The sequence below is a fragment of the Diceros bicornis genome, chromosome 35 (genome assembly GCF_020826845.1).
Source record: "Diceros bicornis minor isolate mBicDic1 chromosome 35, mDicBic1.mat.cur, whole genome shotgun sequence".
In the NCBI taxonomy this organism is placed as follows: domain Eukaryota; kingdom Metazoa; phylum Chordata; class Mammalia; order Perissodactyla; family Rhinocerotidae; genus Diceros; species Diceros bicornis.
In genome coordinates this window covers 24571223-24592504 of record NC_080774.1, presented here as the reverse complement: position 1 = coordinate 24592504, position 21282 = coordinate 24571223, and the positions used below count along the sequence as shown (strand labels likewise).

Sequence of the window (21282 nt, the reverse complement as noted above, 5' to 3'; positions counted from 1 at the left end):
ATGACGGGCTCCAGGCATCACATTGTTCCATTCTTCTGTCAGCTGTGATGAATACCTTGTAGGTGTGTTAACTGCCTGTGGTCAGCCTGTTCCTGGAGAGAAACTCATAGAACAAAGTTTTTAATTTATCAAGCTATTGGGGAGTACATACATAGGTGGAGGCCATAAATCAGGAGAGCATATGAATTTTTTAGAGTATGTGCAGAAAAGCAAGTAGTCACACAGAGGAGAGGCTGGGGCCATTTAGTGTAACAAAATGGCCTCACTTATGCCTGCTTACAGTCAGACCTGCAATGCAATCTGAAGGCTTTCCCTGCTCAATCCTGCTTCCTCCTCCTTTATCTTTCACAAGCATTTCCTCCAATAAATTTCTTTTACTTCTAACTCCATCTTGGTGGCAGCTTCATAGAGGACCCAACTGACATCCAGGCTCTGGCTCCTCTGGCTGCCAGACCCTTTACCCCCAAGGGATGAGTTCCCTCTCCATTCCCCATCTTGAGCATGTTCTGTCCCCGCTCCCCTCTTCTCTGTGTGCAGGGCCTCACCCTATGCCTGGCACATAGTAGACACTCAGTAACTATTTGTTTTTGAATGAACGCAGAATGTTCTGGAGCTAGGCACTGCCTGCACCATTCTCCTGGCACAGAGAGCTGCAGGGAGCCCTCTGGGTGGGGCCAGGAGGCCAGATCTAAGGAGCAGAGGGAGGGCACCATCTGGGCAGCAGAAGGAAGGCTCTGAGGGGAGGCTATGGGGGAGCCGAGAATTTCTCAGGGCCCGAGGGGACCCTCCCCACATGCCAGGGGAAGTCTGACGTGGCTTCTCCCCTGATCTGCTGTGTGACTCTTGCCAAGTCTCTTCTCTTCTGGGGCCTCATTCCAACCATCTCGACAATGGGATGAGAAACCCTGCCCTGCCTGTCTCCCTAGGGAGGAGTGGGGGTTGTGAGTATCAGATGAGGTCATGGCTGGGAAAATGTGAACGGGAAAGGGTGGGGACCTGGGCCTGAGGTCAGGGTGGGGAGGAGGAGAGCAGACAGAGGAAGAGAGAAGCATTAGGAGAGAGAGGGATACAGACAGACAGAGACACACAAAGGAGCAAAGAACAGAGAAAAGCATGAGAGATAAAGAGGGTATGGATGAGAGAGAAGAGGAAGGGAAGAGAGAAGCCAGAAAACACAAAGAAACAGGAAGACAGAGGAAAACAGAGAGAGGGAGAGAAAAGGAAAAGAAATTTAGAGAGAAAAAGAGGGAAGAAGGGAGTGGGAAGAGAGCACAGAGAGAAATTCCTAGAGATGGAAGGACAGAAAAAACGAGATACAGAAATAGGGAGAGAGGGAGGCAGAGAGACATTGGGAGAGAGAGACAATAAAAGAGACGGAGGGCAGTGAAAAACGGTAAAGAGAGACAGGGGAGAGAAAGAAATGGAGAGAGAAAATAAGATGGAGAGTTAGAATCAAGGAGAAAAAGAGAGAGGGAGGGATGGAGGAGACAGGAAGAAATTACGAGAATCGGAGTCAGAGAGGGAAAGAGACAAGGAGACAGACGGATGAGAGAGAAGCCAAAAGGAGGCAAGAGTGATGGGGACTGAGGGAGGGAGACAGGGATAAACAACCAGACAGGGAGGGAGAGGTAACACCTTCTCCCAGGGACCTCCACCCCTCCTCCCCACTGGCACCCACTGTGCACTCTGCCCCGCCCCAGATGGGTGGAAACCAGAGGAAAGCCCCGCCCCTCTTCTGTCTGCAGGGCCCAGCCAGTCCTGTCCTGTCCTACTGGTTTGGCTCCTGCCATCCTCCACTCCAGGGCCTCTGAGGGGCACCTCGGTGGGAGTCAGGGCTTCAGAGTCTGTCCTATACGCTGGCTGACGTGGCCACCGCATGAAATCTGAAGGGAAACTCAGTGACACCCTCTTTCAAGGCCTGGGCAGGTGCCAGCCTGCCTTTCTTTGGGGCCCAGGCAGGAAGAGACCTCAAAGGTCAACTCCACTGTATGTCTCATTGTACAGAGGAAGAAACTGAGGCCCAGAAAGGGGCAGAGACAAGCGTGAAATCACACAGCCAGGCAGTGGTCTAGCCAGGACGAACTATCACATGTGCTGTGGTCTGAAAATTTAGGGACTTGCTTTCCCCTGGGTAAACTGCTTCCTGCCCAGGGGTGTGTCCTGAGCCTTTAGTGACTGTGTTTTGGATGCCAGACACTGTGCTGAGAGTCTGTCCTGACATCCTATGACATGATGCCTATGATTATACCCATCATTCAGATGAAGAAACTGAGGCTCAGACAAGTTAAGACTCCTAAGCCTGAGGTCACACAGTGCTGGGACCCTAGCTAGGTCTGCCTGACCTTGAAAGTTGCATTCCTGCCATGGCACCTCCCAGCTTCCCCTCATGGTGGGCAGGGAAGAGCTCTGTACTGTGGAAAAGGGGGCAGAGGTGAGTGGTCTTTCCTACAACTGGGGAAAGTTACCAGAACGATGGTTTCCAAACATCGGAATTCTTCCCAGAGGGACCCACCTTCGCTCAGTTGTGTCTCCGCCTTTGGGAACCTCAGGTCTCCCTACCCTTCGTGCCATCACTCGCTCTAATCCATACCCCCTTTCCAAACCTCTGGAGAGAAGGAGTCTGGCTCTTGGGCTACCCTCACTCTCTCTCTCCCTTCTCTTTGTTGTCCCCAGCTGTGACCTCTAGGGCCACAGGCCCAGGCTGGTTCTGAAGCCACAGAGATGGGCCTGCACACCCTGCAGCCCCCCTTCTCCCTCCTCTGCACAGTGGGCTCCCCTTCCCCAGCTCTGCCCCTGGCTCTGCCCGACTAGGGCTCATCCTCCTGGAAGAGACTCAGATGGAGATTTCGGGGGATGTTGGGGGAGCAGTAGGCTGGTGGGCAGATGGAAAGACAGACAAGTCACTGTTCTGGCCAGCCCTGACCTCCCAGCAAAGCCCCCAAGAGCTGCACTCCCAGCATCTAACCCCTCCCCAGCTGGGGCTGGACTGTCACCTAAGGGTTCCCGCCCTCACTGATCCTCAGTTTCTTCATCCACACTATGGGTGGAAGCACCTGGCTTCCCTGGATGGTTGGAAGCTGAGTGATACATCAGCTTTGGGACACAGGAACACGTGCTGGGTGTAGCCCCTCCCTGATGGAGAGACCATCCCTGTCTCTTGGGGGACACAGGTTGCCTGCTGTGTCTCCCAGGTGGCTAGAGTCTAGGGATGGAGGTGGCCTGCTCTGGCTGTGTCTCCACCATCTATCACACCAGGAGGGTTACTGCTGTGCTTGGAGTCACGGGAAGTGGAGAGCCCTGGGGCACTGTCCCCTGGGTGTGGTGAGAGGCTTTTTAAGAAGCAGGACTGGGAGGAGCACCCCACTTGGCCAGGGGATAGACGCTCCCTTTCCCAGAAGCCTCAGGAGCTCCCAGGGGTATGGCCACAGAGCCCCAGCCCTGCCCTCACCTCCTTCACCCAGCTCTGGTAGACGCCCACGGCCCCCTGCTGGCTTCATGGACCTGGGTGTGGCAGCCACCACTGGTGAGGGGATGAGGATGAGTTCTAGGAGCCGCCTCTGAGCCCCTGGACCCTCTTTCCTCCCCGGGGAGATACAGATCCCCTCCCGGCCCCCACTCCCAGGGCCCAGGGCTTTGGCTCCCATAGTCCTCATGCAGGCAGGGCGGCAGCAGGTGACTGGATGGCTTTGAGAAAGCAGGGTGAGTGGGGGCGTGGGCCTCGGCAAGTGCACTCCTCGGCCAATCAGCAGCCTGCCCAGCCAGTGGATTCAGTTACAAGCCCGAGATCACCCCATAGTCCAGCCTCCTTCCTACTCCTCCCAAAGCTCCATTCATCGGCCCACTGCACCAGGTCTGCTGGGCATTGCTTCTGCTCAGCTGCTGAACTGCTGCCTCGTGGGTGGGCTGCCAGGGGCAGGCATCCCGGCGGCTTTGTATGACTGGGCTGGGCAGAGCGGAATGGGGGTTCTCGTGGTGCTGTTGGGGATGCCGAGCTTCCTGGTGGTGGCTCTGGGGGGCTCCCCTGCCCTCCACTGGGACAGCACCTCCTGCCACTTGGCCAGGCCCATCCCTGGCAGCCCCTTGGGGTCCCTGAGCTTCCTGGGCAAGGATGCACAGGGACTGGCCCTGTTCCACGCCCGCTGGGATGGGCAACGGAGGCTACAGGCGTGTAGCCAGCAGGATGAGCCGGCACTCACCGCAGCCTTCAGTGCTGTGTGTGCTGGTGAGATCACCCGGGGATCCTTCATCCACACCCCTGGACCTGAGCTGCAGAGAGCCCTGGCCACCCTTCAGAGTCAGTGGGAGGCCTGCCGGATGCCTGAGGAGAGTCCAGCAGGGTCCAGGCAGAAGCGAGCAGCAGGGCAGAGTGCAGCGCCTGGTGTGGGGCACCAGCGAGTGAAGAGAGGTTGGACCATGCCTGGCACGCTGTGGTGTGGAGTTGGGGACTCTGCCGGGAACTCCTCGAAGCTGGGTGAGCCGTGGGGTTGTGGGCTGTGGGGCTGAGGGTGGGGAGTACAGGCTTTCACCCTGGCACCCACTCTCCCAGGCTGTGTATCCTTGAGGGAGTGACTTAACCACTCTGAACCTCAATTTCCTTATCTGTAAAATGGGACTGGCCACAAGTCTCATCATGGGATGCTTAAATGAGGTCGTAGATGGGAAAGGTCCTACTCAAACCTGGGAGTCCTCATTAACTACCATCCAAGGGAGGGCACAGGCTGGGGTGGATCCAAGATTGGCTGAGCCAAAAAGCCATTACCCAAGAGGAGGCTTTATGGGCACAGCATGCTCAGTGGAGGGGACACTGAGACCCAAAGGCCTGGGTTCAAATCCCAGTTCAGTACATCCAAGTTCTCTGAACCTCGGTTTCCCCACCTGTATAATGAAAGTGACACCTCCCTCACACGGCTGCTGTGAGCTTAGATGTGGGAAGTACCAGGTACTCGGGAAGTGCTCAGTAAAAGGCACTCTTGCTGGATGGTGAGAAACATGGATGGCTTTTTTGCACTCTCAGTACAGCTGTCTGTGTGTATGCGTGGAGGGTTGGGGGGAGGACTTGGCACCTAAGTCACAGCAGGTTGGCATCCTGGCAATGCCTCATCATGCCAGCAAGAAAGGTTGCACCCTGCCTGTTTGTCATTCCATTCCACACACATTCATATCTTTGGAGTTTTATTTGGGGTGTGAGCTTGGGAACTCTGGAGGCAGACTCTAGTTCCCCCAAGGAAGACCTTTCCATGGGCAAGGGCTTCTAGGGGGCTGCTCGGCACTTGGAGTTGCCCAGCAGAGACTGCACCTGGGTGCTCTCTGCAAGCTTGGAAACTGTGAGTCCCACAGAGGGAGAGTGACTGGGCTGAGGCCACGCAGGGCGTCTGAGTCAGGGCTGGGGCGAGAACCAGGTCTCTGATCTCAACACATGATCAGAGCGTGGCTGGTGTGTGGTGCCCAGGACCCTTCTAAGCTGGTGCCCCTTCTGCTCCCTGCAGGGGTCTTCCAGGGCCCCGATCTCTGCTGCCGGGAACACGACCGCTGCCCACAGACTGTCTCGCCCTTCCAGTACAACTATGGCATCCGAAACTACCGATTCCACACCATCTCCCACTGCGGCTGTGATGCCAGGTTGGCGGTGGGCAGGGGGTGCTGGGGGCTCAGAGGTGGGGCAGAGTTATCCAGTTCCTGGGTGCAGAGACTGGGATTCCAGAGAATCCTAAAGGATCAGACAGCCTGGACCCCACTCTGCAGGTGGGAAAGCTGAGGCCTGAGAGGAGAAGGGACTCTTGGATCCCAAAAAACCTGGCTGTTAGTGACTGGGTGGGCTGGGGGAGGAGCTGGTGGCCCTCTGTGGTCCAGGGACCTGAGTGCTGGCTCTGGGGCAGGTTCCAGCAATGCCTGCAGAATCAGAGAGATCCCGTCTCTGACATCGTGGGTGTGGCCTTCTTCAACGTGCTGGAAACCCCTTGCTTCATTCTGGAGGAGCAGGAGGCGTGTGTGGCGTGGTACTGGTGGGGCGGGTACGTGGCTGTCCCCTTCGAACCCCTTCCTACCCAGAGGGAAGCCTGGGTTCCAAGCCCAGGGAGGGGGGCCTGTCTGTCTGTCTGTCCTCCAGGGAAAGATGCCTTGTTCTCTGTGTCCTCTCCTCAGGGCAAGGCCCAGGATGTGGACCCTCCCTGGGTACCCTGCATGACCCAGTGGGATGAGGGACGGGACAGGCAGAGCCTTGGTCTCCATGGAGATGAAGCCGGGGGCTGCTGGGAGGGGGGATTCTGGGTTATCAATCGCCACTAATTGCCACCTCCCAGGTGTAGAACGTACGGCTCCATAGCCCTTGCCCGCCTCCAGCCCAGGACCCTCTACAATGCCTCCTGGAGCTCCCCAGCCACTCCCCTGACTCCCAGCCCCCAGAACCCAGCCCTCAGTAAGCCTCGATGGAAGCAGCACCCTTGGAAGTGGCCGCCACAGTGGAAAGAGTCCCAGCACCCCAGCAAAGCCAACACCACAGCCCTCCAGGTGCCCGTGGCCTCCCCTAGGCCTCATATGGCCCCCACAGCCCGGCTGGAGGTCACCCATCCAGGCCTCCAGGGGCCATGGGGTGGCCTAAAACCTCAGGGTGAGCTCAGAACCTAATCTTGGGGGTCCCCGATGTGAGGAAGTGTCCCTGTCTCTGTGAGGGGAGGGGATGGGGGGACTCTGTTGCTTCCATGCTTGCTCTGAACTCCTCCTGGAGTCTCCCCACCTTTCCCATCAAATTGTGCTGCAGTTAGGATTTTTGTAAGCTGCAAACTTGACTATGTCACTCTCGACTGAGCCCCCACTATGGCTCCTTTTACCTCAGCTGACAATGTCCCAACACCCAGGGGCCCTCAGGTGCTGATCCCGAAGACCCTACTCCCCTGTCTAAACTCCAGTTTCACAAACTTCATTTGGTTCCTCACAAGCAGCTTGTTCTCTCTCACCTCTGGGCCTTTGCACATGCTGTTCCTCCTGCCTGGAGCCCTCTCCCCTCCTCTTCCTCTCTCCCAGCCTCAGCTTAGCAACCTCTGCCTCCAGGAAGCCTTTCCTGACCACCGTCAGCACTCTGGGCATCCCCCATGGCAGCACTGCCGTGTGTGTGTGTGTGTGTGTGTGTGTGTGTGTGTGTGTGTTTATGTGAGTCAGTGACTCCCATGTGTCCAGCATGTGTCCAGCATTCTGAGGGCATGAATAGCATGAGTTGGAGGGAGACTTTGTGTGTGTGATTGACCACGTGTGCCAGCGTTTCTTTTGGATGGCAGTGGCATATCAGTGGGGCCTCCCTGGGGAACTGGGCTCCCTTCACCACCATGCCCGCCTCCAGGCACCAACCGGGCCTGCCGCAGCTTCCGCCACCTGGACCGGTGTGAGCACCAGATCAGGCCTCAAGAGACCAAGTTCCAGCTGATAAATAAGGCCCATGAGCCCCTCTTCCACTGCAATTGCACACGCCGGTGAGGCCTGCCTGGGCCCTCAGGGGTGGGCTGCCTGCTGCCAGGCACTGGGGAGGGGCGCCTGGCTGGCAAGGCCCTGCCCCAGCTTGATCCTGCCTCTGCCCTCAGTCTGGCACGCTTCCTGAGACTCCATGGCCCACCCGTGGGCGCCAACATGCTTTGGGAGCTGCTGGGCAGGACCTGCTTCAAGCTGGCCCCTCCACCGGACTGTGCTGAGGGCAAAGGGTAAGTGACGGCAGAGCCAGGAGGGACGGGGGATTTTCCCAAGGGGTGGCTTGCCTACACCCTCTCTGTGCGCCTGGGCCCAGGGAGCGGGGGACAGGGTCACCTCTGAGCTCCATTGTCATCATCCCCTACCCCCGGTGCCCTGGGTTCAGCTCTGCAGTTGGCCCACGTGGGTTGCATCTTGACTGTCATTTACTTCCAAAGTGACCTTGCAAGTCGAGTCAACCTCGCCACACCTCCCTTTCCTTATCTGTGAAATGGTTGTAGGAACCCAGGAAATGGTGTGTGTGATGCACGTAGCCCAGGCCTGCTGAGCACATAGTAAAATGCTTGCTTAACTCTTACTCCTAATCCACAATCTCATTGCAATTCTGATTCTCAAAGCCAGTCCCTTGTTACTTTTTCTATTTCACGGGTGAGGAAACCAAGGCCCAGACTGGCCCAGGTTCCTGCAGCCAGCTATTGGTTTATTCTGCCCCCTTGTAGGTGTAACCCACCCCTCCCTGGCCCTAGCCCTGCTCCTCTCTGGGCCTCGATCCCACTGTCTGCAGAGTAGGGTGGGATCCTCTGCAGCCACGACTGCCTGCCCCACTTTTCTCTTCCCACAGCTGTTCCAGAGACCCTAAGGCCATCGAGGTGTCAGCTCGGCACTTGCGCCAACTTCAGCAGAGGCGACTCCAGCTCCAGGGCACAGGCACAGATGAGGGGCGGGCACAGCCTTCAGAGCACCCAAGGGCCCCCATGTCATTCTATGACCGGTGCCTGCAGCTGACCCAGGCAGCCCGAGGACCTGAGGGGCAGCAGAAATCCTGGAACCAGTGACCTCAGTTCCAGCTCTCCTGGGCACCAGACTGGACCCTGCCCCTGGCTTTGCCAGGCCCTCGAGTCCCGGCCTCTTCTCAGTGTTTTAGACTGAAGCATGACACGGGCTCTTGTGGACAGCCAGGAGGCTGGATGGGGGAGGTGGGGGGGCGGGTCAAGACCCAAATGCTGGACCATGTCTCCTGCTGTGCTGGGTGATCTTGGGCTCATGACACAACCTCTCTGTGCTTGGATGTGCTGTTCAGGAGGCTCACTCTGATGCCTTGGGCTTGGGCCTTGCCAAGGAACTTCACATCCAGATAGGAATGGGGAAGGGGTAACTTATTGCAGCAGCCCAGCAGAAGTACTAGAAGGAGGTACACATATCTCCATGTTGCAAAATTAATACAGGTCTCAAGGACCCGCCTAGGGGAGCCCCAGCGGCTGCCTACTGAGGCCTGGGGCAGCAGGTGGGAGAATGAGGATGTCACAGAAGTGCCTGTATCTGGATCTAGGATTGGGGGGCATAGAGGGGATTCCATAGAGGGGAACCGTTCTCTTAACAGCTGCTATGCGCTTCCTGGCCCAACCCTGGCCCATTCTTTCTACTCTAAACCTAAATTCTAATCTCCCCCGTGCCTTTGAGTAAGGAACCTCCCTCTCCCACTCTGAAACTTAGTTTCCTCCTCCGGAAAAGAGGAGTGTAAACAGGATCTATCTCATAGGGTTGTTGAGGATTGCGTGAACCAATACACGGACAGTGCTTAGCACCAGTAAATGTTCCCTCCCTCTAACACACAGCTAAACTGTGCCTAGGCATCTGATTTTGAGAGGCTCACATAACCTCTTGGAGGCCTCAGTTTGCTCACCTGTCAAATGAGTCTAAGAATGGCTCTGAACTCAACACCACAACTCAGGGTTGTGGTGCAGATTAAAGGAGATGGTGCATGTAATGTATACAGCTGGTAATTGTCAGATCTGTCATCCTCTTGCCTCTTTAGTCCCTTCCTCTGACTACTCCCACCCCCAGACTGCTAACAAGTTAGGAAGGAGTCAGGAGTGAGGCTGGAGAATTTAATTCCTAATCAATGACCTCCAGGATCGCCCCCCCATCCCAGATGGAGGCTCATATAGGGCTTTGCTGATTGTCACAGTTGAGGTGCCAAGACTGAGTTTGGGGGACCCCGGTTGGCCACCCCTGGTCAGGACAAAGTGGCAGGTGCGAATAAAGCTGAAGAGCAGCAGGAGGGAGGCAGGTGGATTTGCAGAAGATTGGGGCATAGTGGGGGCCATCTGGCCCACGTGTCCACCCTGCCCTCAGGGCCCCAGGCCCCCTTCCTCTAGCCCCTGCTGGCCCTGGGGGCTGGGAGACAGGCTGTTGGGGGCCGGAGCCTCCTGATCAGGTCCCCAGGAGCCGCCACCACCAGGGTCTACAGTCTCTAGGCGCAAGGCAGGCAGCAAGCCCATGCTTCGAGGCACAGATGACGGGAAGGCCCAGGGGCCAGGCAGCCCAGAGGGCCCCTCACTACTGCCCCGGCTGCCGCCATCATTGCCCCTGTCGGGGGCCACCCTGGGCACGCGGCGGCTCTGGGGTGAGGGGCTACGGCTGGTGCCACGGCGTTCACGGGACGAGGGCCGCAGGGCAAGGCCGGGAAAGCGGGCCAGGCCTGGGCTGCGGCTACGGTGCCGCTTGGACTTGCCAGGGCTAGGGCTGCGGGACTTGGGTGCGAGCAGCTCCAGGGTGCTGTCATCCTCATCCTCCGAGCTGGCACCTGAGCTGTCTGTGCTGCTGCTGGCCGATTCTGAGGTAGGCAGCGAGATCTGGGGGGAAGACTGGTCACTGAGGTGCCTTGCTCCCCAACCAGCCACTGAGGCCTCTTGGAACTACTCCAACCCTCCCTGCTGGCAGACCCAGGAAGGTCAGGCTACTTGTAGGAGGTCACAGAGCAGAAGGTAGAGGATGTAGCATATAAACAGGGTCTTTTGGCACTCCCCGACCCTGCCGTCTGGCCTACTCACCTGGAAGGGCTCAGTGATGCCAATGAGGATGCTGTGGGTGTGGCTGTAATAGCCCAGGATGAAGTCTCCATGGCCCTTGGGTAGCGATTCCTCACTGAATGTCACCTGGTAAGCCCAGGGGTACAGGCCCAGGTTGGAGACAGGGAGGTAGCCTCAGGACCACTCAAGCTGAGTCCTGAGCCCCCAAGGCCAATGGGGACTTCTTCCCACTGTCCCCCTCCCCTTAAGTACCTGGAAGATGTTCCCGTCCACATCCTCGTGTTTGGCCCAGACATAAGCCACATAGTCCTTGCAGTGGCGGAAACCCACCTGGGGAAGAGGAATCAGGGTTGTGACCCCTAACACCTAACCCCAGCAGCCCCTGGTGTGGCATCAAACTCTGCAGAAGCCAGTGATCCCACCTGGGTGCCCAGCTGCTCCTCCAGGCCCTTCCTTCCCCACGTCACTGACGACCCCTGCCCTTCTCACCCGGTACAAGCCAATCCAGTCCCAGGAGCTCCGGGCGAACGCCGTTTCCACACGGTACCTCACCACAGCCTGCTCCGGCCGCACCCACTCGTCTGCCACCTCCAGCCGCACCAGTGGCATGTCGTCCCTGAAGGCAAACTTCCCAGGGGCAGGGGGCAACATCAGGGGAGACCCTCCAGTATCCCACGCACCTAGGGCCCTTGGGCCTGAGTCAGCCCAAATCGGCTGAGATGAAGGGCCTTTGAAGCTATTGCACAGACTGGGAAACTGAGGCAGAACATGTCTAGGATAAATGTCAGGCTTCCTGCCTCCCAGCCCAGGGCTCTTTCTGTCCACAGCCTCCTTAGGGAGTGAATGAGAACACAGCTTTGAAGCTAGTAGACCACGGGTTTGGCCCTCGCTCTGCCATTGACAGGTGTGACCCTGGGTGAGTTTCTTGACCTCTTTGAATGCCAGGGCTCTTGTCTATAAACTCAGATGATCTTATTTAATTCAGCAGATTCAATGAGATACTATTTGTAAAGCATCCCATAAACTTCCCAGTACACAGCAGGTGCTGAATGAATGATTTGCCTATATGCTAGCAAGGGGGACAGGTAAAATCTCATGATGCTCTGGATATTCTGGGGTAAGCCGAACACCCCTGAGTGGGCAAGAAGAGCCCTGGGTAGAAAGCTAGAGACTTCAGTTCTCCTGTACTAAGGGGCCACTATTACCTTGTTCGTCATCAATCCATGAAGACAAATTACAACCATGAGTATCCTCTTCCCAGGGTCACCCCAGGCCAATCAAGGGGTCACCCATGTGGGTGGGGTTGCTGGGGTGGCAGGTAGCCAGGGCAGTGGCTCCACCTCTGCCCCTCAGGGAAGGAAAAGGGTGGTGCCAGCCTCAGGCTTTTGTCTGCTCCCCTGTTTACCTGGTTTCAGGTTTCCCTCCCTCCTCAGCTTCTAAGCCAAGCTGCTCCAGAAGAAACCAGCACATCCTCTCCCTGCCCCTGGGTTCCGAACAGTGGGTCTGGCCAGGGTGGGGAAGATCAGCCCTGAGCTAACATCCATGCCAATCCTCCTGTTTTTGCTGAGGAAGATTGGCCCTGGGCTAACATCCAGTCCATTTTCCTCCACCTTATATGGGACGCTGCCACAGCACAGCTTGACAAGTGGTGAGTAAGTGCGTGCCTGGGATCCGAACCCTGGGCCACTGCAGCGGAGCACACACACTTAACCGCTACGCCACCTGGCCGGCCCCCTAGGGTGGGCTCTTAGAAAAGACTCTCCAGGGCCTTTTGGGGTCAAAACTTTCGCTGAGCCCTGTTCTGACTGTGTTGCCTTGGGTAAGAGACTTAAGTTCTCTGAGCCTCAGTTTCCCTCACCAGTAAAACTGGAAGGAGAATTTGGACAGCTCAGGGCCTACTAAGGCATTCAAAGGGATGATATGTGAAGTGCCCTACACAAGGCCTGGCACGTAGTAGGTATTCAACAGGTCATGTTTTGCAAGGGACAAAAGTCAGAGTAGGGTGCCCGAAAGGAGTGGTTCTCAAGGTAAAGTCCCTGACTGAGGGGTAAATCTCATGCCCACGCGTTTTACCAAAGGTCACAGGAGGCCAGATATGGGAAGATTTCTATTCCCAGCTGAGGATATTGGCCAATGTCCCACTGACTGACCATGTGACAAAGTTACCAAGGAAAACACTTTCTGGCCTGCAGGGCTCCCTCTTATCAGATCAAGAGAATCGGAGAGCCCAGAGTTGGGTTTCAGGGTTGAAAAGATGGGACCTAACCGCCTCTGCCACTGAGCCTGTGTACAACTTGGGGCACATGCCTATCCCACTAGGAGCTTCAGTTTCCTCTTAGAAAAACAGAGTTGGACTACATGGTCTCTCAGGTCTGGTTCTGACATTCCAGGATTTCTCCTTTTTACTTTGGCAACCAGGGACCTCAATCTAAACACAGTGCTAAATTATGGTAACTATTTAGAGTTGAGCTTTGTATTTTTTTTTTTTAGGTGAGGAAGATTGGCCCTGAGCTAACATCTGTCCCAATCTTCCTCTACTTTGTACATGGGACGCTGCCACAGCATAGCTTGATGAGCGATGTGTAGGTCCGTGCCTGGGATCCAAACACACAAACCCTGGGCCACCAAAGTGGAGCACACAGACTTAATCACTACACCACCAGGCCGGCCCCCGAAGCTTTGTATTTTTTATTTCTCTACTCCCCCACCCCATCACTACCTCACTCTTATAGTGCCTGGCATATCATAAGATGGTAAATAAGGGCCGGCCCCGTGGCTCAGAGGTTAAGTGCGTGCGCTCCGCTGCTGGTGGCCCAGGTTCGGATCCCGGGCACACACCAATGCACCGCTTCTCCGGCCATGCTGAGGCCGCGTCCCACATACAGCAACTAGAAGGATGTGCAACTATGACATATAGCTATCTACTGGGGCTTTGGGGGAAAAAAATAAATAAATAAAATTAAAAAAAAAAAAAGATGGTAAATAAATAATGAATGGATATGAATGAATGCTGTCTGGGGTTTGAGTAAACATTGTGATTTTGCTGGTCTTATTATATATGTGAATTTTAACATAAGTTAAACCTTTCTCAGAAGAAGGAAGTTAGAGATTAGTGGAAAGGGCATGGGCTCTGAAGTCAGACTAGCCTGAGTCCAACCCCTAACTCTTTCCTTTACTGACTGAGGGTTAAATCTCATGCTGTGTGACCCTAGGCAAATGATGCTGTGTCTCTGAGCCTCAGTTTCCTCATCTGAAAATGGAGATCATAACCCACTCCCAATCTGCGACAATGAATGGATGCTGCTGAGGGCAGGTGCAAGGGTTACAGGTGGGCAGTGGGATCCTGAACTGGGCTTGCATGGGGATGTCATGAGGGAAGGATGAGGCCAGGACTCACCTGCAGGATGAACTGGGCAGCCACGGGCTTGTGGTCACTGACTGTGTATTCCATGTGGCTGCGGTAGCTGTGCTGGGTCACCTGGAGCTGGTGGCTCTCCTGTCCTGAGGGGCTGGGACCCCCACCTGGAGGTTTGACCTTCCATAGGATACGGTCTGTCCAAGCTGGCTTCCGCTTCTTGGCACTGCAGTGGGCGGGGGTAGCCCCAGTTTCAGGGTCTGGGGCTCAAGGCACAGCCCCCGGCCTTGCCTCCTGCCCCTCTTCCCTGTCTCCCTTATCCAGAAGACCTCAGCCCATGTCCCCACCTCATCCCAGTGCTGAGCTCACCTGGTATCATATTTGTTAGTACCCACATCAAACTTGAAGGTGGGCGCAAAGTTGAGGGGCCCCTCCTGGAAGCCCTTCAGGATGGGCCAGGTGGTCTTGGCCATGTTGAGCTGTGAGAGTCCAGAAGGGCAGAATTGGACAACAGCTTGGGCAGCGCAGGTGAGGGCAAGGACCATAGCCTAGGGTACAGGTATTCCTGGGGCATGCTCTGTGTGCTTGGGGTTTGGGGTGCTGGCTGGGATTCTGCACCTGGTCCTTCTCCCAGAGCTGGTGGAGCTGATCACTGTCGATGGCAAACTTGACAAAGTGCAGGTCGTAGCTCTCGATGCGGAAGTTCAGGTCTCCGAACCAGAACACGAGGCTATTAGGGAGTGGGGGTCAGCAGGGTAGAAGAACCCTGGTGATCCTTCTCCACCCCTATCCAACCCAACCGCACTGGCTGCCCCTAGAGATGATATGGTGGGTGGGTGGGTGGGGGGCAGAGACTTCAGCCCTCCATGAAGCAGCAGGGGAGGAGAGTGCGGATCTAAAGCAAATTTAGGTTCTGACCCTCAGCAAGGCCCTGCCGCTCAGCAAAGCTCCACCATGCAGGCTTCCTCCCGCCTCATCAAACTTGCCATGTATTCTTGTTCCTAGATGTAGTTTGGGTGGTCACCCACCTCTATAAGCCACGCCCTACAAGGCCCACCCAGGCGGATTCTCTGCTCTTTGCTGCAAGTTTTCAGAGACTCGCCCCCGAGACCCACTCCTCCTCCACGAGCCCCGCCCAAGCTCCATTTGGCCCCGCCCCTGTCCCTACTCGTGATCCAGGATGCCTTGTGCGCCCGGCCCCTGGAACTGCTGGAGGCTGAGGATGGTCTGGAAGTTGTCCTTGCGCTGCTCTGCCTTGTCCATGTGTGCCGGCAGGTGGCAGTTCAGGAAGCAGAGCATGTGCCCGAAGGCCGCCAGTCGCACGCTCACCCCACCCTTGTTGCCCTTGGGAGGCAGGTTTGGGAGGGTTATGGGCGTGGCCTAGGCAAGAAGGTGAGACGCTGGGCGGGGTGTAAGGAGGGAGGAGAGGCCTGGAGAGCGGTGAGTTCTAGGACAGGGGCAGAACACTGGGACCCGGCAGGAAAGGGGCGGGGTCTAGAAATGGGTGGGGCATTGGGCGGGGTTGGGAAGAGGCAGGCGTCAGAGTAAGGGGTGGAGCGTGGGGAGGGGACTTTGCCGGTGAGTCAGGCCGGCGGTCTAAACCACTGGCTTCTTGGGGCCCTGTCCCCTCCCGGGCTGCTCCGGTGCTCACCCAATAGCCACCCAGGCCAGTGCGCGTGCAATCGGTCTGCACGTCCCTCAGGAAGGGCAGGTGGTAGTACTTGGCGAACAGCAGCAGGATGACGCCCTGCATCCGCACAGTACTCACCTGTGGCGGGAGGCGACGCGGCTGAGGGACAGGACACAAATCTCCTGCCCCCGCCCTCGCCTTTTCCGGTCCTTAAGATCTGCTCCTCCATCCTCCCATTCCACGCACCCGGCAACAGAGGCCCAGCGGGCCCCACAGTGAGTCAAGGCAGAGCTAGGGCCAGGAATCCAGGGGCTCTCCGTCCGTCCAGGGACTGAGGGAGGCGTTACCAGCACGAAGTTGAAGCGCCCCAGTGCGTCCATGAAGAGCTCGCTCCACTGGTCTGTGAAGAGCGCGTCCTTGAGCCGCTTACTGATCATGGAATTCACTTCCTGCAACCTGGTAGGGCGGTGACGCAGCCGTAGGGTTGGAGGCCGCCCCAGGAGCCCCTCCTGAGGGTAAGGGTCTAGGAGGCAGAGGGGCTTAGGAGGGGGTCCACGTGCACTGCCTCCTTACCCTATGGCAATCATGTCTGCCCCGTCACTGTCATCGCTGCCACTGCCCAGGTGGAGGAGGGAGGTGACATCGTCCGGGGGCATGGCGGTGCCCACGTTCCACGTGACCACAGTGATCCTGGGGGTGGGGGTATAGGAAGGGTTATTGCTGGGTACTACTCCTTCATCCTCAACCTCCCTCCCACAGGGCCCTTTCTGGGGGAAATAAACTGAGGCAGGTGTGGGTGTAAACCCTTAGAAGGACCCACAGTATCCCTCCTACTAGACTCTCCCTGGAGAGATTAATTGAGGCAGGAGTGGGTAAGTCCCTTAGGAGGGGATGCTGTCTTCTGAGAGTCCCAGAGTTGTCCCAGCACCCCCAAGGACTCTTCCTCAGGGAGATAAACTGGGGCAGAGTAGGGCAAGCCACCCTGAAAGGATGGCTCATCTCAGAGCTCAAGCCCCAACAATCTTTCTCGGGAGAGGGCCCCTCACCGGAAGCCAGGGTTGCTCTTGCAGGTAGGCTGAGCTGACCAAGAGGAGGATGACGAGGTGGATGTAGAAGGGGAGGTGGTGACCAGTGGGGTTTCTTGAGGCTGAAGGCTGGGGCTCAGGTGCCCGCCAGGCCCTGTACCCTGGGTGCCAGGCCTGGGGAGGGCCATCTCAGGGGCTGCGGGAACACCAGGCGAGCGGTTGGGGGAACGGCTGGGGGAACGGCTGGGAGACCGGGGTGGCTTGGGCAGGGTTGGGGGCATGGTCTGGGCTGAAGGGGCCCCTGGCCGGAAGGTGGGGGACAGAAGTCCTGGGGAGCGAGTGCCAGGCTCTAGAGGGCCCTGACCCACATCCAGGGGCAGAGTCTGGGGTGGCCGGGGCAGGACAGGATCTTCAGGGCTGCTGCGGGGGACCTCAGGCCGGGCTCTGAAGGAGGAGGAGATCCGGGGGTCTGGGGGAGCTTGGATAAAGGATGGGGAGCCTGCAGGACTAGCTGCCTGAGCCGGAGGCTGGAGATGCTCTTCAGAAGCAGGGAGAGTTCCAGGGGCTGAGACATCCCTTTGTTTAGCTGGTGTCCATCCCATAGAGGCTGAGGCTGATGTCACAGATGCTGGAGCAGAGGCCTGTTCCTGAGAGGGCAACAGAATGGGACTGGGTGCTGGAGAAGAATTGGAGGGGGGCTGTGGGGGCTGTTCCTCAGATGCCAGGGCCAGGCTCAGGCCCGAAGTGGCCAGTGCTGGCTTGGGTCCCATGGAGGCAGGTGGCACCTGCTTCTTGTCCCTGGATGTTGGAGCCAGCCTGGGCCCCATGGTGGCTGGGGGAGACTTCGGCCCGGCTGAGGCAGATATCACCAGCTGCCCCAGGGATGTCGGAGCCAAGACTGAGCCTGAGGTCGCTGGAGGAGGCTTTGGCCTAGCTGAGGCAGACATCACCAACTGGCCCACAGATGTTGGAGCTAGGCTGGAGCTGCGGCGGGCAGAAGCTGTTTTCTGCCTTCCAGGGGTAGACAGTGGAGCCAGGATGGGTCGGGGAGATGCCAGAGCCAGCCTCGGCCCCTCTGAGGAAGGTGGCATAGCTGCTCGTGGCCTCACAGGTGCCAGAGCCAGCCTTGGTTCCAAGGGTACTGGGGCTGCATTCTCCTTCACTGGGTGCTGAAAACTTGAGTCCACCTTGTAGAGGAAGAGTCAAAGAATCAGGGTAACCATAACCAGTGGGTTGGGCCCCGACTTCCAAATAGACCCCAGCAGACTCCATCTAGCTAAAAAAGGAACATCTTTCCAAGGAAGTTCTTCCTAATTTCCCACTTCAATCCATTGTGCTGCAAATCAGTTTCTCCCCTGGAGGAAACAGGACACAGAACTCTATCTTCTCCCTCAAGCCTGATACCTCTTTCACAGATGGGGAAACTAAGATCTCCAACTCAAATTAGGCAGAGTGTGAGCCTGACCCTGAGGGTTCTCCTTGCTTTCCTGGCTGGCACCCACTCCCTGGCCACCCTGGAGCCAGCTTCCCTGGGAAACCCTCCCTGCAGTCCTTGCTGCTCCCCTGGCCAAGGGCTACTGACCTGACACCCCGATCTGCCCACTCTGGACACCCTGGGTCCAGCCTGTTAAATACCCCACTCTTCCTCCACAGTACCCAGGACCCCTCAGGCTCCTCCCCCCCCCAAATATCCCAGACTCCTTGGTCACAGGCCTCTCTGTCCTCCTCACCCATTCCTAGAGCCCCATGCAGGAGCAAGAGCCCGGGGCTGAGACTGGCCATGTAAGATTCCAAGCCCAGCTCTGTGTGACCTTAGGCAAGCATCTCTCTGCTCAGGGCCTCAGTTTCCCTGTCTATAAGACGAAGGAGCCTATGAAGGGTCCCTGGCCACACTTGGTCCCTTGGAAGCCTTGGTCTCATATTCTCTGCGTTTATAAGCCCATCATGTGCTAGGATTTCATTTGAGCCCCGTGGAATAGTCCATTCTCACCAAGTGGGATTCTAACATTCAGAGCAAGTCCAGGATTCTGTTGATCCTGACATCACACTTCTCTGTGCCAGGGTTGGACCCTCTGACCCTCTTCACCCTCTCCCCCACCTGTGAGGACAGGCAAACAGGTATCCTCTTTTTGTCCAGCAGGTGGAGGAGGGGGCACGGAGCCCTGCAGGGACCTCCTCTCCCTTTCCCATTCCTCCCTTGTTTCTGATGTCCCTGTGTCCAGAAGACAGGATAAAGCGTCCTCTGCCAGGGAGGGCAGAAGGTTTACCCTCACTCTGGGGTGGCCCCATCCCTGCCTCCAGAGATGCAGTTCTGTCTGCATCCCGTGTCCTTCTCAGTTCAGAGAACCTGAAACTCTGCCTTCGCCTCCCTCCCCAAACTCAGCTCTTTGAGGCTACATTTTGGGCATCCTCCTTGGCTCCAGGTGTCCCACTCTGCACTCCCCCCACCAACCACCACAACGCCTCCAGCACTAATAACTTAGACATCCCAGATGTCACAGTTTTAGTCTTCAGGGACAAGCCTCCTCATTTTGCCTTGGCTCAGAGAGGACAAGCAACTTGCCCAAGGTCACACAGCAAAGCTGGAGCACAGCTGGGTCCCCTGACACCCAGTTCAGGGCTCTCCTGGGGGCTCCTGGAGATGGCTAACTCCATCTCTCTCCAGGTGTCCCATCACTGCCCCCTCAGGCCTCAAGGTGCCCTTTTTGCTTAGCCTTGCTTGGTGGGCAGAGGAGAGTGCCAGCCCCTCAGCCAGGGGCACCAGGGTGCCTGCAGTGTGTGTGGGGGTGTGGGACCTAGGATCAGGAATGGGGGGCCTGGGTTTTAGGAGTCTTACCTTGGAGGGTGCCCCAGTTTGGGAAACCCCATGGGGCACAGGCAGGGGGCCCAGGCCAGCCTGGGTCCCCGGCCTCCTGCTGCTACTGCTTCTCTGGCCCTCCATGTCTGCAGCCCCCCCGGCAGCCTGGGCTCCCTGAGCTCCAGCTCCAGCTCCTCCGCTCCCGGGAACCAGTGATGTCATCAGCCGTTTCAACCTGCTGAGAATTTAAAGGAACAAGCACTCACTTCCCAACCTAGAGGTGGCCAGGGCAAAGTGGCCTACCCCCTGGGAACACTTCAAGCTGGCTGCTGAAGCTGGAACAGCCATGGGGCAGGGAGGAGTGTGCCTGTTAGCCTGGCCCAGGTCCCAACCTGCAGCATAGAGGAGGCTGTCTGTCTGCCCCCACCCTCCTGCCAGTAGGCCTGGCCAGCCCTTGCTCAAGGGAGGGGCACTGAGTACACCTGAGAGTAAGGTAAAGCGAGCTCAGAGGTCATCACCCTCTCTGGGGCCTTGGAGACACCTGAGTCCCTGCCCAGATCCTATGACCTTCCTGATGCCCTGCCAGCTCAGGGCTTGCCATGGCCCCCACCCTTGCCCCATTTTCAGGCCTTGGTGCCCGCTCCCCGCCTGGCTCTATCCTTCCCATCTCAGAGCCAGACACTGGGGCTCCAGCAACTGGAGTCCTTTCCTATCTCAGCCTCAGCACTGGCCCCTCCTCTTCTGCAGATACCTTGTCACCTGCCCTCGGATGTCCATAGCCAGCCCCATACTAGCCCACCTCCTCTCAGCTGTCCTCTCTCCAGTTCTCACTGGGTGTGGTTTGGGAGAGTGACTTGCTCAAGGTCATCTGGTGAGCTGGGGGGAGTCTCCTGAGTTTCAATGAGGAAAAGGAGCTCCCTCAGTGACCCAAGACCAGCACGAGCCAACTGGGGCATCTGGAGGAAGGAACTGGAGTGGAGAAGGGCCCAGCAGTGGGGGAACGGATTGGCAGGAGGGTCAAAAACAGGCCTGGGAGCTCCTTTGGCCAGGAGCCAGCACAGGGCCTGGCCTCCAACAGGCCTAGGGAAGTGTTTGTTCAATGAATGAATGAATGAGAAGAGTAAATGAGTGACAAGTTCATATTTGGCCAGCGAGGGCTGTGGGTCCCCTGCGTCTGCCTCTTCTCCACTCTCATTCTTATCTGCTAAGCAGTCCCTGAAATCCCAATTCCTCCAGAATTGCTGGATTGCTTAGAGAGGAGTGATCCCACTCAATTTAAGCAGAAAATATTCAGAGTTTTGTGCCCAGACCTCCCTGCTGGTCAGCAGTCACCTCTGTATCCTCAAGGGCCTGTGTGGTCCCCTACATGAAAATATCGTGGGGCCGGCCCTGTGGCTTAGTGGTTAAGTGCGCGCGCTCTGCTGCTGGCGGCCCGGGTTCGGATCCCGGGCGCGCACCAATGCACCGCTTCTCCGGCCATGCTGAGGCCGTGTCCCACATACAGCAACTAGAAGGATGTGCAACTATGACGTACAACTATCTACTGGGGCTTTGGGGGAAAAAATAAATAAATAAAATTATTAAAAAAAAAAAAAGTCTCGTGGACGATGCTTCATTCCTCTCTCCTGGATGGGCTTCCCACCTCTGCTTGACTATCTCTGGATCTAGTCTGTGTTTCTGGGCCAGCATCTCTGTGAGGCAAGAAATTGCAGCGGCAAAGACCCAGGCCATATTAGGGCCCTGGGGTAGAAAGGTATTAGGATGGTGATTGTGGATATGATGACAGTAGTAATGGGGGAAGTGATTGTAGTGGTGGAGATGATAATGTATGTAATTATGATGATGGAAGTGGAGGACTGACCGTGATGGTGGAGGTGGTGGAGGTGATGGTGCTGGCAAAGGTGGAGGTGATAGTGATGGTTCTGATAAATGGAGATGGTGAAGGAAGTGGAGGTGGTGATGATGGTATGGATAATGCTGGTAGTGGA

General features: G+C 57.0%; 2 protein-coding genes across 3 annotated transcripts; one reads left to right on the top strand and one right to left on the bottom strand.

Annotated features, from left to right (window-relative positions):
* The first annotated feature begins 3846 nt into the window (after positions 1–3846).
* Positions 3847–8650, top strand: PLA2G3 (phospholipase A2 group III). Its single transcript, XM_058531803.1, has 7 exons — positions 3847–4471; positions 5487–5619; positions 5877–6011; positions 6300–6607; positions 7334–7463; positions 7572–7688; positions 8297–8650. Exons 1-7 carry the CDS (start codon positions 3958–3960, stop codon positions 8508–8510), a joined length of 1551 nt encoding a protein of 516 aa, XP_058387786.1. The 5' UTR covers positions 3847–3957; the 3' UTR covers positions 8511–8650.
* A 391-nt stretch (positions 8651–9041) lies between these two features.
* INPP5J (inositol polyphosphate-5-phosphatase J) lies at positions 9042–19715 on the bottom strand. 2 transcript variants are annotated; one of them, XM_058531795.1, is made up of 13 exons: positions 19334–19715; positions 16519–17684; positions 16046–16162; positions 15820–15928; positions 15494–15610; positions 15011–15222; positions 14461–14572; positions 14212–14321; positions 13885–14068; positions 10977–11114; positions 10740–10817; positions 10509–10613; positions 9042–10310 (listed from the first exon to the last, which is right to left on the bottom strand). In XM_058531795.1, the coding sequence occupies exons 1-13, from the start codon at positions 19514–19516 to the stop codon at positions 9807–9809; spliced, it is 3135 nt and encodes a 1044-aa protein (XP_058387778.1). In that variant the 5' UTR covers positions 19517–19715; the 3' UTR covers positions 9042–9806. The 2 variants fall into 2 exon arrangements, with proteins under 2 accessions (XP_058387778.1, XP_058387780.1); XM_058531797.1 differs by having other exon boundaries at positions 15011–15186.
* Between the last annotated feature and the right edge of the window lie 1567 nt (positions 19716–21282).

Excerpts from the sequence above, each read along its gene's own strand:
- INPP5J (XM_058531795.1), bottom strand. The coding sequence starts at position 19,516 with ATGACATCACTGGTTCCCGGGAGCGGAGGAGCTGGAGCTGGAGCTCAG. Across the intron at positions 14,573-15,010 it reads CAAGGCATCCTGGATCACGA|CCTCGTGTTCTGGTTCGGAG; the intron begins GTAGGGACAGGG and ends ACTCCCTAATAG. Across the intron at positions 10,818-10,976 it reads ACTGGATTGGCTTGTACCGG|GTGGGTTTCCGCCACTGCAA; the intron begins GTGAGAAGGGCA and ends CCTCTTCCCCAG.
- PLA2G3 (XM_058531803.1), top strand. The coding sequence starts at position 3,958 with ATGGGGGTTCTCGTGGTGCTGTTGGGGATGCCGAGCTTCCTGGTGGTG. Across the intron at positions 6,608-7,333 it reads GGGTGGCCTAAAACCTCAGG|GCACCAACCGGGCCTGCCGC; the intron begins GTGAGCTCAGAA and ends GCCCGCCTCCAG. Across the intron at positions 7,464-7,571 it reads CACTGCAATTGCACACGCCG|TCTGGCACGCTTCCTGAGAC; the intron begins GTGAGGCCTGCC and ends CTCTGCCCTCAG.